This window comes from Porites lutea, chromosome 7 (assembly GCF_958299795.1).
Source record: "Porites lutea chromosome 7, jaPorLute2.1, whole genome shotgun sequence".
NCBI classification, from domain to species: domain Eukaryota; kingdom Metazoa; phylum Cnidaria; class Anthozoa; order Scleractinia; family Poritidae; genus Porites; species Porites lutea.
In genome coordinates, this window is record NC_133207.1 from 6738712 (window position 1) to 6753931 (window position 15220).

Below are 15220 nucleotides of genomic sequence, written 5' to 3' on the forward strand. Positions count from 1 at the left end.
TGACTGGATAAGCTCTGAAAATATTTGTTTGTTTTCTCTACCACAAAAAGGTTAAACGTTACCAAAGTTGGCCAACCTTCTGAAAAACGAATTTTTCGTTGTCCTCGATGAAGGAGAATCTTCCTCCACAAGGAAAAACGTTTGAAACGGCGGTTCGATACTTTCGCAAATTAGAGAGAAACTAAACACGCCAACGGACTATGAATCATTTATTGCGATTGAAAAGAGCGAAAGCCTGTTGGTAAGGCACAAAAACATTCTTTCCTCTAAGAAGCGACTCCAAGGCTTCTGATTTTAGAAAAAATCCCACTTCTTAAGCGAACAAATCTAGGCAATAGGCCACTTGCACTAAGAGGTCACGTGACCAATGCTTCCTTTAAACAGTGAGTTGGAACAGGAGAGTCTCTTGGTTGGAATCTAGCTGATGCCAAAAATTGATAGAACACATAAAAATTTTCTTATACCCGAAATTTGAGAGGAAACGCACTTATAAAGAGAGATATGTTGAGGCACTTTGATTTTTCAACAAAGTAGTATGATCTGTATTGGCTGCCATGTTGGAGGGCATACTCTCAAAGGTATTAGTATTGCAAAAGGGAACACAGTAGTTGTGCGGCATTTTCTGTTTTTCATGAATATTTCGCCAAAAATCTATCTGCCTTCTCAGCTGTGATCAGAACCTATACTCCCTCCAGGCCTTACTCGGCAGGCGCTTACTAAGCGATCAAACTTGTATGCGGCGAAAGATTACAATACGCATTGATCCAAAAGAAAATTCAGTAAATACACTATCAGTATTACTATTCGTGGTTATAGCACACTAGTAGCGAAAAGCGCCGGCTTTGAAAACCAAAATAATGGCGGCTGAATCACGTTTTGCTAGCTAAAGTTGTTTTGTCTCGATATTTTTGACCAACTAGTTGGATTTTACTAAAACAATTATTCCTCTCTCCCTCATGGCCTCTGAGTCAATAGCCCATTCGGCCTCTATTGACTCAGAGCCCATTCGGGCTCGCGGAATAATTGTTAATTGTACATTTGCATAACTGGGGACAGCTTGATAGACATTAGTATGTGGGGCTACAGTTTTACATTGTGTATTTAGGGTTCATCACGAATGTTAAATACAACATTTATCGTCTATTAATAATATGCTCTGTATTTTGATTATATTGTTGTTCCATGGCCAAGAAAGCAATATCTGCGGAAACTCAGCGGATCAGTGCTGAGTTGGTCGCTGAAATAACAGCACCATTAAACCTTGGCAATGCCCATGAATCTGACAGCATGGAATCTAGTGAAGAGTCAGATGATGAAACATGGGGTTGTGTGGTTGAACAAGAGAGGTCACAAGCGGGGACAGCAAAGTCTTCTTCTCCCCACCCCCCCCCCCCCCCCAGGAAATGCATCAATGTGCATTATCATGAAGAAAAGAGAAACATGAAAAAAGAGATCACCCTGTTAAAGCAGGAAATTGAAGATTGTAAGTATCCTCTGTCAACTTAAAAAAAAAAGATATTTTTGGTGGTCGTCAGATTAGTGTTGAAATGGAAAGTGAGTGTGAGTGCATATTCTTTTCTTGCTGGAATTTTACATCCACCATAGATGTCAATACTACTCGCATTCTTTGAACCACTTGTTCAAAGCTATTCTGGCACATACTGTATGCTAGTATATGAATGTACAGGTATGCACTAGTGGCATACTTATTCAAACAAATTAATTCTTATTTTCTCTATTTAAGTGAAATCAAGTACAGCTGGCACAGCAAAACCTTCACATACAGTTCTGACCCCATCAGGCCCAATGGATGCCAATGAGGCATCCCGACGAGGGGTAAGTAAGAAGCTTCAAACATGAACCAACTCCATTCACAAGTAGTTTCATCATCACAATGTGGAAATGATTGATAGTTTCTTTTTTCTTGGGGTTGCATTGGCAGCAAGTTATTAAAAAAGTATTGTTTCATTCACTGAAAATGAAGCAAAAGATGCTCGAAAGTGTGATGAGACATACTAACCAATTCATTAAGCGTGACATGTACTCTACAACTACACTGACCTACTCGGACATCAGGAGTGTTGATGGGCAATCAGATTTGAGAATCTTGTTTTTGTGATGATCAGTAAAGTTATAGTGCATGTGTGCACAACAAACTTAATTCCAAATTGAATAAAGTTGCTGCAAATTAAATAAAGTTGCTTCAATAAAAAAAAATAGTTGCTGCATACTAAATAAAGTTGGTGCAAATAAAAAAGCAGTTGCTGCAAACTAAGTGACAGGAAAGTATGTGTCACTGACGGAAGTGGAGGACTCGGAACAGTGATATCCAGGGCCCACTCCAAGGCCCACTCACGAGTTGAGCGGGAAAGACGAGGGAAGGCGCCATGTTTTGTAGCTCTTGTGGTGCTGAATGCCTGCTTTCGCAAAGTTTTGTGGTCACTATGGCCATCAGATTAACGATGTGACCCAAAATACAACGAGGAAGGTCGATGAAGGTGGCGCATCAAGTGGAACATCCGTTCCGTTAACATTTAAACAATTTAAAAGCAGGAAAGAGGAGGACAGAAAGGGCTACTTTCGAAACAAAAGTGGAAACAAACGTCCCGTAGAGAAGGCACAACTTGGCCAACCGTCCGACTCTGAGGTAAAGATAAACATTGGTGTTATAATACTGAGGGATGGAGGCCTTATGCGTAGAGGGGAATAACACTTCCCCTTACAGTAACGGAGAGTATTAGTGCTGAAGAGCTGCTAGAGAAAGCGGTGGAAAAACACCATCACTTCAACAAAGATGTCGTCAGGAGTGGCAATAAGGTATTCTATCACCTTCTATATGCGGATAAGAACTTGGTTAACACCCTCCCAGGCTCTAACGAGCCTTTCACCCTCCGGCGATAAAAAGCAAAGCTTCCTTTTCAGAGTTGGGACGTGCATTCAAACCCCATTTTGTTTGTCCAACAAACCAACGATCGCATTATAGGAATATCCTCGGTGGAAATACTCTTTGATTAGTTCTTCTGTCTATTTTAATAGTTAATCAGTATGCGTATGATTGCTAACCTAAATTTTAGTCATCTGACTCAATGAACAGCACAACGACAGACAACGACAGAAGAGGGAAAAAGTCGCCAAATCTTTACTCACCATGCATATGAACCTGAGGTCAGGACAAACAGAGACCTTCACAGGTCACGTACGTGAAGAATCTCAGATGCCTGATGGCAAAATCGGTAAACAAGCCTAACTGGAACAACCAGTCTCGCTCGTTTCTCGTATCTTTACTTTAGCTTTATGTAAACTGGTTTCAGCAAATCCCAAGGGATTATGAAAGCTTTACCTTCATTGGACAGCATTCCTTTAATCCAATTATTGCCGTCCCAAGGGAAATACTTACGCCTCCTAACAAAATTGTGAACAAAGAATCCATTTCTTTACACCAAAAAAAATTTCTTTAGTTGAAATCTGGAAGTGTGTCTGTACAGGCAAGGCACCCTCAAAGAAATGCGGTTGTTTATCGGATGATTTCTTGGCTGCAGCAAAACGCAACAACTTCTCTGCACTGAAACCAAAGGGGAATTCTCCTTCTGAGTATGCCCGAAGCATGCATATTTCAGGAAAGTATCATAGTTGGGACATCCATTAGTGGACATCCGAGGATAGAGAACAGGAAGAGTGTGGGTTCCATCCCATGTTGGTGTGTTCTTGTGGCAAGTGCAGAGAGAAAAAATCGTCAGAAACAGTAACCAATACAGAGAAGGGTGCTGATGATGAAAGTGAAGAGGGTGAAGAAGAGAGTGATGGAAGGGAAACTGGTAACAGTAAGAGTGACATCAAAACTGAGAGTGAAGAAAATAAAGAGAACAGTAGCATTTCAAACACGGTGCAAGAATCATTACAAAAACAACAGTGCCATTTCAACTAATCTTTGTTACATGGTTACTCCTGTCTTACAACAGCCAGAGTGATAATTAAAATATAAGGATTTAAAGGAAGAGAAGGAAAGAATCTATGAGGAAATGGTGCTGGCAGTGAAACAAACAGAAAATGAAACCCAAGTTTTTCAGAAAACAAACAAAGAGCTTGAATTAGGACCTTGAAAACTTTCTTTCTCGAACTGAAGCTTCTCTTTGGTTCTGCTCTTCCTTTGGTGTTGAACTACCAAGTGATATCAACGGGTTTTAATAAAAGTTTTATCTGCCAGCTGTTCTCGATGGCCATCGAACAAATGATTTCAGAAGGAAAGCAGTCTAACAGTGTGGTGCTCGTATTTCCCCGTTGACCAGCCTTATTCAGGACGTTCTCTTGGCTTAAACTGTACTTCCTTCCTAAATCCAGATGATCTTTCCGGACAGAGCCCTTTGCCACAACTCCTGTTTGCTTCAGTAGAGAAGGTGGTTGAAATTCGATTTAAAATGGTCCTCAAAGACAGGTCCTCCTATTCACAAGGTTCACGAACAAGTCGAATTAATAGTCGTCGATGAATCACACACTGTCGAAGTCCGGACAGGCAAAAGGTTTGCTCAGCAATAACATTTTACGACGCTTACGATTAGCAAATTTTTTCTCATTGAACATATGTAAATAATGAGACGGCATTTATGTTGAATATTTGAAACAACTAGCACTAAAGAACTTTCCAGGTCGCCAGAAACTACTTTTTCAAAATAACAAGACAAAAGTGGACGTCGGACAATGTCAAGTATATTGAGTGCAGCAAATGTCAAGAAAGGTAGACGTGACGATGATATACATTCATGACTCTCCGAACTGGAAAAAGGCATTCCGTGTCAATGGTCCTTTTCAAGGAAATCTACGTGGTGTTGCTCTTTCCTTGTGCCCAGATAGACTTGATCCTTGGAGCAAAAAAAAATTAACTATCCAATGTGGCCCATTGTCTTAGGCCAGTTAAACCTTCAACGAAAGATAAGGCATTCTTCTACTTGTTGGAATTATCCCAAGTTAGACACAAGGAGAGGAGCCTACAAATCTCGACCCATTTCTTGAAATCGAGCTGTAAGCCTTATGACACTTACCAAACAGTACTCTTTCAAGCTAAGGTGAAATCAGTAAATACGTCTTCAATTATCGAGGTCTGGAATAAGTGTTTCGCCTGTTGGGCACTGGTTCACACGGAGGCTGTGGGTGGTCTATGCAGAAGGGCCAGTACTGCAAGCAGCTACACAAGTTAGATTACCCTGGCAACAGGCGTTTCCTGCCCAGTGACTGTCAACAGCGAAAAGACTACAACAATTTCGCTGAACAGTTGAAGGAGAAAATAGAAAGGCCCACATTGAAACTACCAACAAGATGTCTCTTTCTATAAGGCACATGATAATACCAAAAATAATGCTCGCTGCTCTAGAATAGCAACAGGAACACACAGAAAATTCGAGCTTGTAAATTAACACCAAGGGTGATATACATCAACACTGAATTAGTGTTATCATAACACTTGCCGAGTGTTTCGTAAAAGATACACCACTTCAGTGTATGAAAACACAAAAATGGTGTAATCAAGAAATGTGGCTCACGTTGGCGGAGTAAAGTTACACAACGTCTGTGTTTCAGAAATCTTGCAAGTACTTAACACAACTGGTGTGTTATTTTACACCAAATCGTGCACAAAACACTAACAAGGAGTTTCATCTGAATTATCAATTACATATCCCAGGTCATATATGTTTAAACTAAACACCCTGCTCACGTGAATTAGCCGAATAGGTTTATTGCTTTGCAAAAAAATATGAGATGTGTGCCAGTGCTCCAGCATGAATGTAGTTATCCTACTTGGTGCTAAAACTTATGTGAATCCTTTATTAAGGATGATGTAATTTCCTCTTCTTCAAAAATTGACGGATGTAATAATGACAATTAACCTCACGTACTTTATTAAGGGCGGAGAACCCTAAAAAAAAAACAACAACACACACACACACGAGCATCTACTACGGGGGTCCCACGTGCTTTCCGTGATTAATTGAAAGCACGTGCTTTCAGTGTTAATAAGCCGGAAAGGTGAAAACAAAGCTAATTGTGCAAATATAAAATATTCTTAAAAGACGGCATTTGTCTTATAAGTGAGTTAACCTTCGAAACATCACGAAAAATATCGCATTTGCTATGCACCAGTCATTTGTATGCTGCGTAAGGCCCTCGAAAGTGATCTTGTAACTAAAGTTATTTTGAAACGCGTCTATCAACGTCGGGAAGCGAACAACATCGGAACGTGTTGTGTATGCGGATACGACCAATCATAACTCAGTCCTAAAACGTCCTCACGGTTTCATTAATCCCTTTGATTGCACTATGAACATTCCTTTCAAGACGGTACCTTATCAAGTAATATTTTGTCCAATCAGAGAAAAGCGGAAAGGTTTCGTGTCTTGTTCAACGTTGCGTGAGGTTCATATATTCGCGCACACCTAAGCAGTAGCTGTCCATTTCACCATCTGTTGATTCTGCACGGAAGAGTTAAATTATTTAGTCTGTCTGTTTTAAGCGTAAACCCTGGCTTCACTTATTTTTCCTTGCGAAGATGTTCAAGAGTGGATGAAGAAGGAGGGGTTTCAGGCATTTGCCGATCATTTTTTTATGGTAAGGAAATAGCCTGTCCTAAGTAATATGTTCTGCTTTTAAAAGAAAAAATATCTCATATACTGTGCCACCAACCTACAATTCATGAAACGGTGTTCTGATACATCTTTCTTTTGATTCACCCATATAACAAAAGTTCCCAACTGAAAATGCACTTTTGGCGCGAAATAACGAAACACATTGACGTTTTTACTTCGAATTATATTAAGGCCTGAAAGTTTAGCTCTTTAACTTTCCTTTCTTAAGTCTTTACTTTTAACTCCCAAAGCTGAACAGGTTAACGGTGAAGCACTGTTGTGCATGAATGAGGAGACCTTGAAGACCCTCGTGCCGCCTGCTAGCGTTCGCGCTAAGCTTCTCCATAAGATACAAAAACTTAACGATAAAAGCACGGACGTTCGGATAATTCACGAGGTGTCTACCAAAGTGCGACCTGTATATGAAGCTGTTAATGCCGAAACAGTTGGCGAGCCATCTAGCGCCCAACAGTTGAAAAAAACATATGAGGATCTATTTACTTCCAAAGGGCCAGTCACAAACATCATTTTATTTTATATGAAAACGGCTACGGGAGTAGAAGGGGAGGGATTTGCAAATTCTGTCCATCTGGTAGTATATTGTATGTAAGCTTTTTCCTTTTTTCCTGAAATCCGGTCAATTATGGAAAATCCAAACTACAGTAAAAACCTGTGTGTAAGAACCTACTGGTTTAAGAACCTGATGGCAGAAATTTTTATTAGGTTCTTATATGTGAGTAATGGGATATTGTCATAAGCATTTTTAAATAAGAAATATAACTTTGGTGACTTTGTGAAGTGAAGTCTGTAATTGTTAACACGGTGGGCACACAATGACTCAAAATCGCGCGACACCCGCGTGGCTGGTCGCCATATTGGACCAGGCCCTTTTTGTAGAAGACTGGGTACGAATTTATATTGCGTCAAATGACGTTCTTTTAGTCCTTCCCAGATCGCCCTCTGAGGTTGGAAGCTAAATACCGGGAAGCCATCTTGAAGAGGGATTCAAGATCTTTCGTTTGCTACCAAACATGGGTACGTTTCTTTGTTTTTCTAGCCATCACGGCTGTGTTTTTTGTGTCTCTTTTTGTCCCGATTCCTCTGATTCGAAAAGGCATCTTCTTTTGCCTCCATTCATTTTCATCTGTTTCTGTTAAAATGTCTTTATTTTACTTTCATAGCATTAACAGTGGGTCAAAGGTTGATCGTATGTTTTTAGTTTTTTGAGAAAGAAGCGTGCGCCCTGAGGGCTCGCTGAAGTTTGACTGTCTAATTTTGCAAGTATTGCCAAACAGACCAACTGCTCTGAGATGGCCAGGCAGCTTACCAGTAGTATTGCCCGCCTGTTCAGCACTCAAAGGATGCCGCCTTTTGCCGCTATTGTTCTTAGTTGTCAATCAAAGTTAATGTATTCAATCAAAAATTCAAGATGGCGCTCGGAAAAGACTCGGACATTTGTTACTTTAAGTATAGAATAACTTAATTTATATATGTGGATGAAGGTCACCACTCACCCTTGTGGGACAGAATTTCTGTCCCCTGCGCAGGACGCATGCGTAGTGCACTACGCATGCGCAATTGCGTATCTTGTGTAAAAACGTTCTGAAACGAAAAAATTTTTATCGACTCTACCAGGACTTGAACCTGGAATCTCCTGACCCGTAGTCAGGCGCCTTATCCATCCGGCCATAGAGTCTCTATGAAAGAAAAAGAAGGCATGATCCTCGTACCTTCGGGTTATGAGCCCGACGCGATCACCATTTCGCTACGAGCCTTTCAAAGAAAAATAAAGATCTGAAGTTAAGAAGTTTTTTATTACAGTGTTTTAAGATATCGTTGACATTTAGCGCATAAGAGATTAATGTCGCCAACCATATTATCATAGATCAAAGTCTTCTTGGCTTTTTTCACTTCTCTCTTTTCAGCGTCTCTCCTCTTCTCTCTTTGTCGTCTCTTTATCTCTTTCCTTATGAGGGTTCGAACATACTCTTTGAGTGTAAGAATGTGTTTCTTTGATTTTTAAAACAGCCTTAAGATGTTTTACTTCAGCTTGACAGCCAAACCAAGCTTCCCCGAGCTCTTTATCCGTAGACATCTTCAAAGTGTGTGAGTTATAAAAATATGAACGAGAGATTTATTGACGCGTTCCACTCAGTGGTTTCGTATGCTAATTCACGCGCGCTTCAAATATTTGCGTGTAAACTCGCTGAGTCAGCTAAAATAATTTTGCTCGTATGTCTTAAAAAGAAAGACCTGAAAGAGAAAGAGAGAATCGAACCCGTAAGCTTAAACGTATTGAAAATTGATCTGACATCAGTACTAATGCGTAGCGCTGTGCGCTACGCACGTTCCCGACGAAAGATAAAGAAAAAATAAACAAGTCTTTCTGAATATTGGGCATCGACTTTTAATCATGTGGTGGTTCTTACAAGAACCGTTTCGTCAAAAGACGATTAGTAGAAATTGTTTTTTCTACTTAGAAATTGAGAATAGAATCCCCAGGTGAACGGGTAGGCAGTTATTATTTGCCATTTCTCGCCTGACACTTTCTCAGAGTAATACACTGCAATGTGAAATGCAGGAAAGCCTTCTGGATCAACACCAATTTGCTCGTTGACTTTAAGCACGAACTAATTAAAATGCCCGTGACATTCTTTCCAGCCTTCGCGTAATAACACTGCATCTTCGCTGTTCTCTTTCCATGTTAGCTCCGATAAATCCTTTAACAAGTTGACTAAATCAATTTGTAACCAAAACTTAGAGGTTTTAACATGTTCTTTTCTAGAAACATGTCTTTCGTTAATATGGTCTGCTTGTTCTTGCGTTAGAAAACTGCCCTCGGTTTCAAAAGGCAAAGCCATCGTTGAAAATAAAATTTTTTCTGTTCCATCTTAAAACAGATTGCAAAACAAAAAGAGTTCAACTTGAAAAAGAGCGAAAAAGTGTAATTGTTTTTGCCGCTAACCGTTAAACTTAAAAGCGAAGCGAACTTTTTTAGCCGCTAAGGTTTAAACTTGAAAGAACGGCGAAAAGTTAATTGGTTTTTGCCGCCCAACATTTGTTGTCACCACACCAATGAGCGTGAATCTTGCATGAACAGCATAAAGGAAAAGTGAATTTGGGAAAGTCACTTCGCTCTGCTCATCACCGTGTGAAGATATCAGATTGCGTTGCTGTTTTTTGAAGATGAAGACCCTAAAGCAATTGCCATTTGAAGCGGTTCCCAATAAGGGATTGATGGCTGAAACGTTCCTTGTGCCCTGGCACCCGATCGCACAAGAATTGCAGGAGCAGCAATATATCGAGGACAGAAATCAATATAGAGAAGAACATCGCGTAAACTTCAGGTATGTATACGAAGATTTGTGTTTTATCGAGGCATGGTTTTCAAACTCAAAAATTTACCCTAGCAACGTTGCGTTTTTAGACCGATTGTGGAATCGCTGTTTTGGATTAGACTGCACATGGTTAAGTGTGAAGACCAAATGCTGTATGATTGAACTATAAAAAACGTGTTTTTCAACGCGCATGTTTGTTTATTTTAGAAAATGTTTAAAACAACTGCAAGTTCGAAGATGGGATACCTTTTGCCGTAAAACGGGGTGGGTCGCAACTAAATCCGCTCGCTATGGAGAAGACCCAAGATGCCCACAATGTAAAAGAATTAGGACAACGGGTTTAACGTTAGACGGATTACGTTTGAAAAGGCAAAAACAAAAAGTTGACCAAAATGAGGAGACACGTTTAATGCGTCTTTTTTACTATACACCTATTCGTAGAGAATTATTCGATTAGATTGATTTATAAAAACGTGTTTTTAAACGCGCTTGCTGATTGATTATGTTTTAGAAATTGTTTGAATCAACTGAAAGTACGAAGATGGAATACCTATTACCATAAAACAGAATGGGTCGTCACTAAGTACGCTCGCTATGGGGAAGACCCAAGATGTCCACAATGTAAAAGAATTAAGAAAACACGATTAACGTTAGACGGATTGTTTGAAACGTCAAAAAGCATTTGTAGATAAAAATGAGGAGGCGCGTTTAAATCGACTTTTTTACTATACACCTATTCGTAGACGCTTAGAATTTATGTAAGTTCTTTTTCTTTTTAGAAAATGTTTGCGACAAATTAAGAAGCGACATTCTTGTAGCTCTGTGCAATGGCTTTCTTTTTCGCGAGAAACCTGTTCACAATGTCTAAGAATTTGCGTTGAAGGATTGACAGTGGAAGGGCAAATGCGGCTTGATAGATATGAAAGAGTTCATTTTGAAAGGGAACGCCGTAAAATCTTTAAGTTACATAGGCGTACAAATGTTTTACGAAGACGCAGAGCGCTTGAACAAAGAATGATGCAATCTTTTGGTTTGTTTTTGTAGAGAAGCTTTACAAGATATTCGTTTTTTATCATGTAATCCTTTTACGGAGTGGATTAAAATTGACAGACAGAAAACTGATTTTCGTAAGACTGTTTTAAATGTAACCATTGATGATTTAGGTGTTATTGACGACCCTTTTTTTCCACATGTTGAATCAATGATCGAGCGCTTTGAGCGAACGTACGCTCACTTAAAATGAGAATTTCCTTGGTTTTTTCGAGATTATCAAGATGACTTTTTGGACCAGATCCATTAGGGTTCTGATATGTTCCAGTTTGTAAATAAGTAAAAAGTGCTTTGAAAAGGACTTAGCCGACTAGCGGTTAAATACGTTCCTCTCAATGCATTTACTAAGAAAGTTATTGTACCATTTTACCGAAGGGAGGTAAAATGAAAATAAAGTTAAGTTTGCGTGTAATTTACTTGTGTCTTTGAGAAATGAACTGAGATTGTCAAATGAACGCTCAGGCAGGGGAGGGTTTCTTTGAAAAATGAACTGAGAATGTCAAATGAACGCTCAGGGAAAAAGAACAAAGATTATAGCTAAATCAGCCAAAAAATTAATTAGAAAAAGAACAAAGATGACATCAATTGTAGCTGACTAAGTCAAAATAAGTAATTAGGCAGTCTTGGGCAACCTTGAACAACCTTGAACGTTCTTTGTCCATTATGACTTACTGAAATTTGAAGCACGCGCTCCACAGCTAATTTAACTAAGTCACGTCTCTGAAAGCGTCATTCAGTTTTTACTGTCTTACTGAGCGGAGCTTATCCAAATGATCTTCAACCTTTTCAAAAACGTAACATGGATCCTTACATTTGTGCGCTTATAGAGAATGATGGTTTAGAAGAGGTTTTAGCAGAGGAGTTAGAATGGACGGCTAGTCAGGAAGAGGAACTGATGGATTCGGACGATGACGCCGCTCTGTTAAGCGCAGCTCGCCGAAGCGATCAGCAAGGAGGAAACCCTCTCTTTGGTACGAACATGGAAGGACTCGCAATCCATGCAGTTTTCATAATGGAGTAGCCGTGCAACATCATGTTCGTTTTCGATTAGACCAACTGCGAGCACCTAACGGGGATCCTCAAGGCGAAGCGGTCGCCGAAGCCCTCAGGCAAGGGTTAGAAAATTATGTTCGTCGCGAGCAAATCTATCCTGTCCAAAACTATTCGCTAACGATCTCGATTCACCATAATACCAGGTCACACACATGGATCAGTTCACCTTTTCTTCCGCTGGCAGATTGGCTTAACAATCGTGAACAAACAGAAGCGTGGTTAGACAAACTGGCCAAGCAATAGACCTTTTCAAGGTTAACACCGCCATTTTGCCGGGGGTGCAAAACTACTGGGGCGAGCGCGCGGCCGAGCATGAAATGCAAATGGCGACACGGCTGAATAATCTGTTAACATGCCAAAACACGCTCGTTGTGCGGTAGGTTTTTGCGATAATGATAAAAGATATCCTGACCTTGCTTTTGTCAGATCACATGTGGAGAATTTAGTATATCACAAGTGGCCAACCGACCCTAAACTTGCCGAAATATGGCGAAAACAAGTGGCGAAGACTCGAAGTGATTCCTTCAATCCTTCCCCTGGTGCTAGTGGGACTTTCGTGTGTTCAAATCATTTCCCATGTGGACGAAGAACTCCTGAAAACCCTAAAACGGATTTTCCGTCTATTTTTATGACTGTTTCGGATTACCTGCAGAAAAAATCACCCAAGAAAAGGAAAGCGAACAAGTTACAAGAAGCTGGTTCTGCAAGAAGCCTGTTCCCTAGCTCCAAGGAGTCAAAGCAGGATCCTGAGGAGAGTGATAGTGATGATGAAGAAATGGAAGCAGATGCAGATTACTCCGTTTCAGTTCCAATGCAATTCGAACAGTTGACAAGAGAAATGGAAGTAAAAGTCTACACAGGTCTGCCATCACCGAAAGCATTCGAGTTCTTGTTCGATTATTTGAGCCCAAAGGCTCGGTTTATGCAATATTGGAGGGGTGGAAAACAAACAAGAAAAGAATCGTCTCAACCTCCCTCTCCTTTTGAGTTAGCAACTGGCTATCTCAAAGGAAGACCTGGGCCAGAGAGGAAGCTTCGACTTGAACAGGAGTTTTTACTGACTCTTATGAAACTAAGACTAGCTCTTCTAACTTTTGATTTGGGGTTCAGGTTCCATGTGTCAGCTTCCACTGTCAGTAGTGTTTTTATAACTTGGGTTAAGCTCATGTCCAAGGAACTCTCCGTTTTAATTGTGTGGCCTAGTCGACAACAGATCAAGAAAACCCTCCCATACTGTTTTAAAAAGCTTTATCCCAAAGTAAGATGTGTAATTGACTGTTTTGAGTGCTTCACAGAAACTCCAAGTGGACTTGACCTGGCAGCAACACTATGGAGTGAGTACAAGCACCACTACACTTTCAAAGTCCTTGTTGCCATCACCCCAAATGGAGCAATTTCATATGTTTCACCATGTTATGGAGGCAGGGCATCTGATATTTTTATTGTAAGGAATAGTGGGTTTTTAAAAATGATTGAGCCTTACGATGAAGTCATGGCAGACAGAGGTTTTAAAATCCGAGAGGACTTGATGATGTACATGGCAACATTATGCATTCCACCTAGTTGTGCATCATCTATGCAAATGCTACCACGTGATGTCAGAGAGACATCAAACATTGCGAATGTCAGAATTTATGTTGAACAAGCTATTGGACGGCTCAAAGTTTTTCTTATTCTGAAAAATGAACTGCCTATTACCCTGCTTCCCCTGGCTGATGATATTGTTCGTGTCTGCTGTGCATTGTGCAATTTGCTTCCACCACTCTGTGTTTGATATTTTTATTTACAAATATGCCAAGGTGACCACATATTCAGTTTAGAGACTGGGGCAGGTTCATTTGAGAACTGTTAACATGTCAATGAAATGTGAAACTACTACTACACTTTACATAGATGACATCGTTGTGTATTTCAAGGCATAAGAGCAATACCTTGCATTTTCTATTTCAGATTGAACAGTCCCCACAAAAGCTGTCTAATGAACTTGGCTTTCTTTGAATGGAGGTCCTTCCATGAGTGAATGAAATGTTACTTTTTGTACAAAACAATTTTGTTTAAATTATCATGAAATACCGGTATATTTCCAAATCAAGTTGTATTTACATAATGTTAAATTGATTAAGGAATTGAAATTTGCTATTAGAAATGTGCGTAATTAACCGTAGCAACAGGAATGTTCATACAACATTTTCATAACATTAAATGAAATTTTCATAAAAAATGCATCAACAAAACAATACTAAACAATAAGTGGCTATAAAAAATATATAGAAATGTGTAAATAACTCTGACTTTTCTCCATGTCTAACTTAGTAGAAATGAAAATGCATCCAACATTCTTAAATTGTTTCTACATGTAGAAAAATATTACATGATGCAATTAAAACATTTTGTAGGTTATACATGTACTTCTTGGACTGGTGTATTAAAGTTCTTAACACCTTGTGAATCTATGATTTTGTCGATTTGATGTTTGGGATTAGTTACAGCTGTATGTGACCATGTGGTGAAACTTCTCCTTGTGAACAGTAATTAAAATTCAATGTACAGTACATGTATTAATCTGAAATGCAGTAATTACAAATTAGGTCTGCAGAACTTGTTATGTCCTCATGGTTACTGCACCAAGCATGGACAGCTTTTTTACAGACTGTGCAAACATGTTCTCCATTCACAGGGATACTCTTAAGACAACAAACTGGGCAGACATGATTTACAGTGTTTGAGTTATCAGTTTGTTCTTCTTCCTCAGGTAAGTTCAAGTCAAGTTCATCATCCCCAGCATCATGTATGTTTGCTGCATCAGCCAGGCAGCTCTGGCAAATCCAAGAGTCGAGTGCATCTGCAGAATTCACACTGAGTTCAGCACATGGCAAATGCCACCAAGTGCTGCAGCGGTCACAGCATACACTGTTTTCGTTTGCAGAATCACTTATTTCATCACTCTCCAAAATAACCTTGTCACACTTGGGGCACTCAAAAATGTCCCTGTATCCTAACAGGCAAGGTAACACAAAAGATTTGTAAAAGAGAGTGATATTGTTCACAACTTTCAGACAAAATTCCAAGTCAAGTTCTACTCGTTCATACAATGGTTGGCCGCCCAGAGTCCAAACAATAAAGAAGCCATGATTGGCACCACAAACCCACATCTGAGCTTGCATT

The 15220-nt window shown here is 39.8% G+C and overlaps 1 protein-coding gene and 1 non-coding gene across 2 annotated transcripts; one reads left to right on the plus strand and one right to left on the minus strand.

The window, feature by feature from the left end:
• Positions 1-8237: 8237 nt before the first annotated feature.
• On the minus strand, positions 8238-8310 carry Trnar-acg (transfer RNA arginine (anticodon ACG)). Its single transcript has one exon. It is a non-coding gene; the product is annotated as a tRNA-Arg (tRNA).
• A 3491-nt stretch (positions 8311-11801) lies between these two features.
• Positions 11802-13829, plus strand: LOC140944363 (uncharacterized). Its single transcript, XM_073393524.1, has 2 exons — positions 11802-11973; positions 12436-13829. The coding sequence occupies exons 1-2, from the start codon at positions 11802-11804 to the stop codon at positions 13827-13829; spliced, it is 1566 nt and encodes a 521-aa protein (XP_073249625.1).
• Positions 13830-15220: the final 1391 nt, after the last annotated feature.

Excerpts from the sequence above, each read along its gene's own strand:
- LOC140944363 (XM_073393524.1), top strand. The coding sequence starts at position 11,802 with ATGGATCCTTACATTTGTGCGCTTATAGAGAATGATGGTTTAGAAGAG. Across the intron at positions 11,974-12,435 it reads AGGAGGAAACCCTCTCTTTG|GTTTTTGCGATAATGATAAA; the intron begins GTACGAACATGG and ends GTTGTGCGGTAG.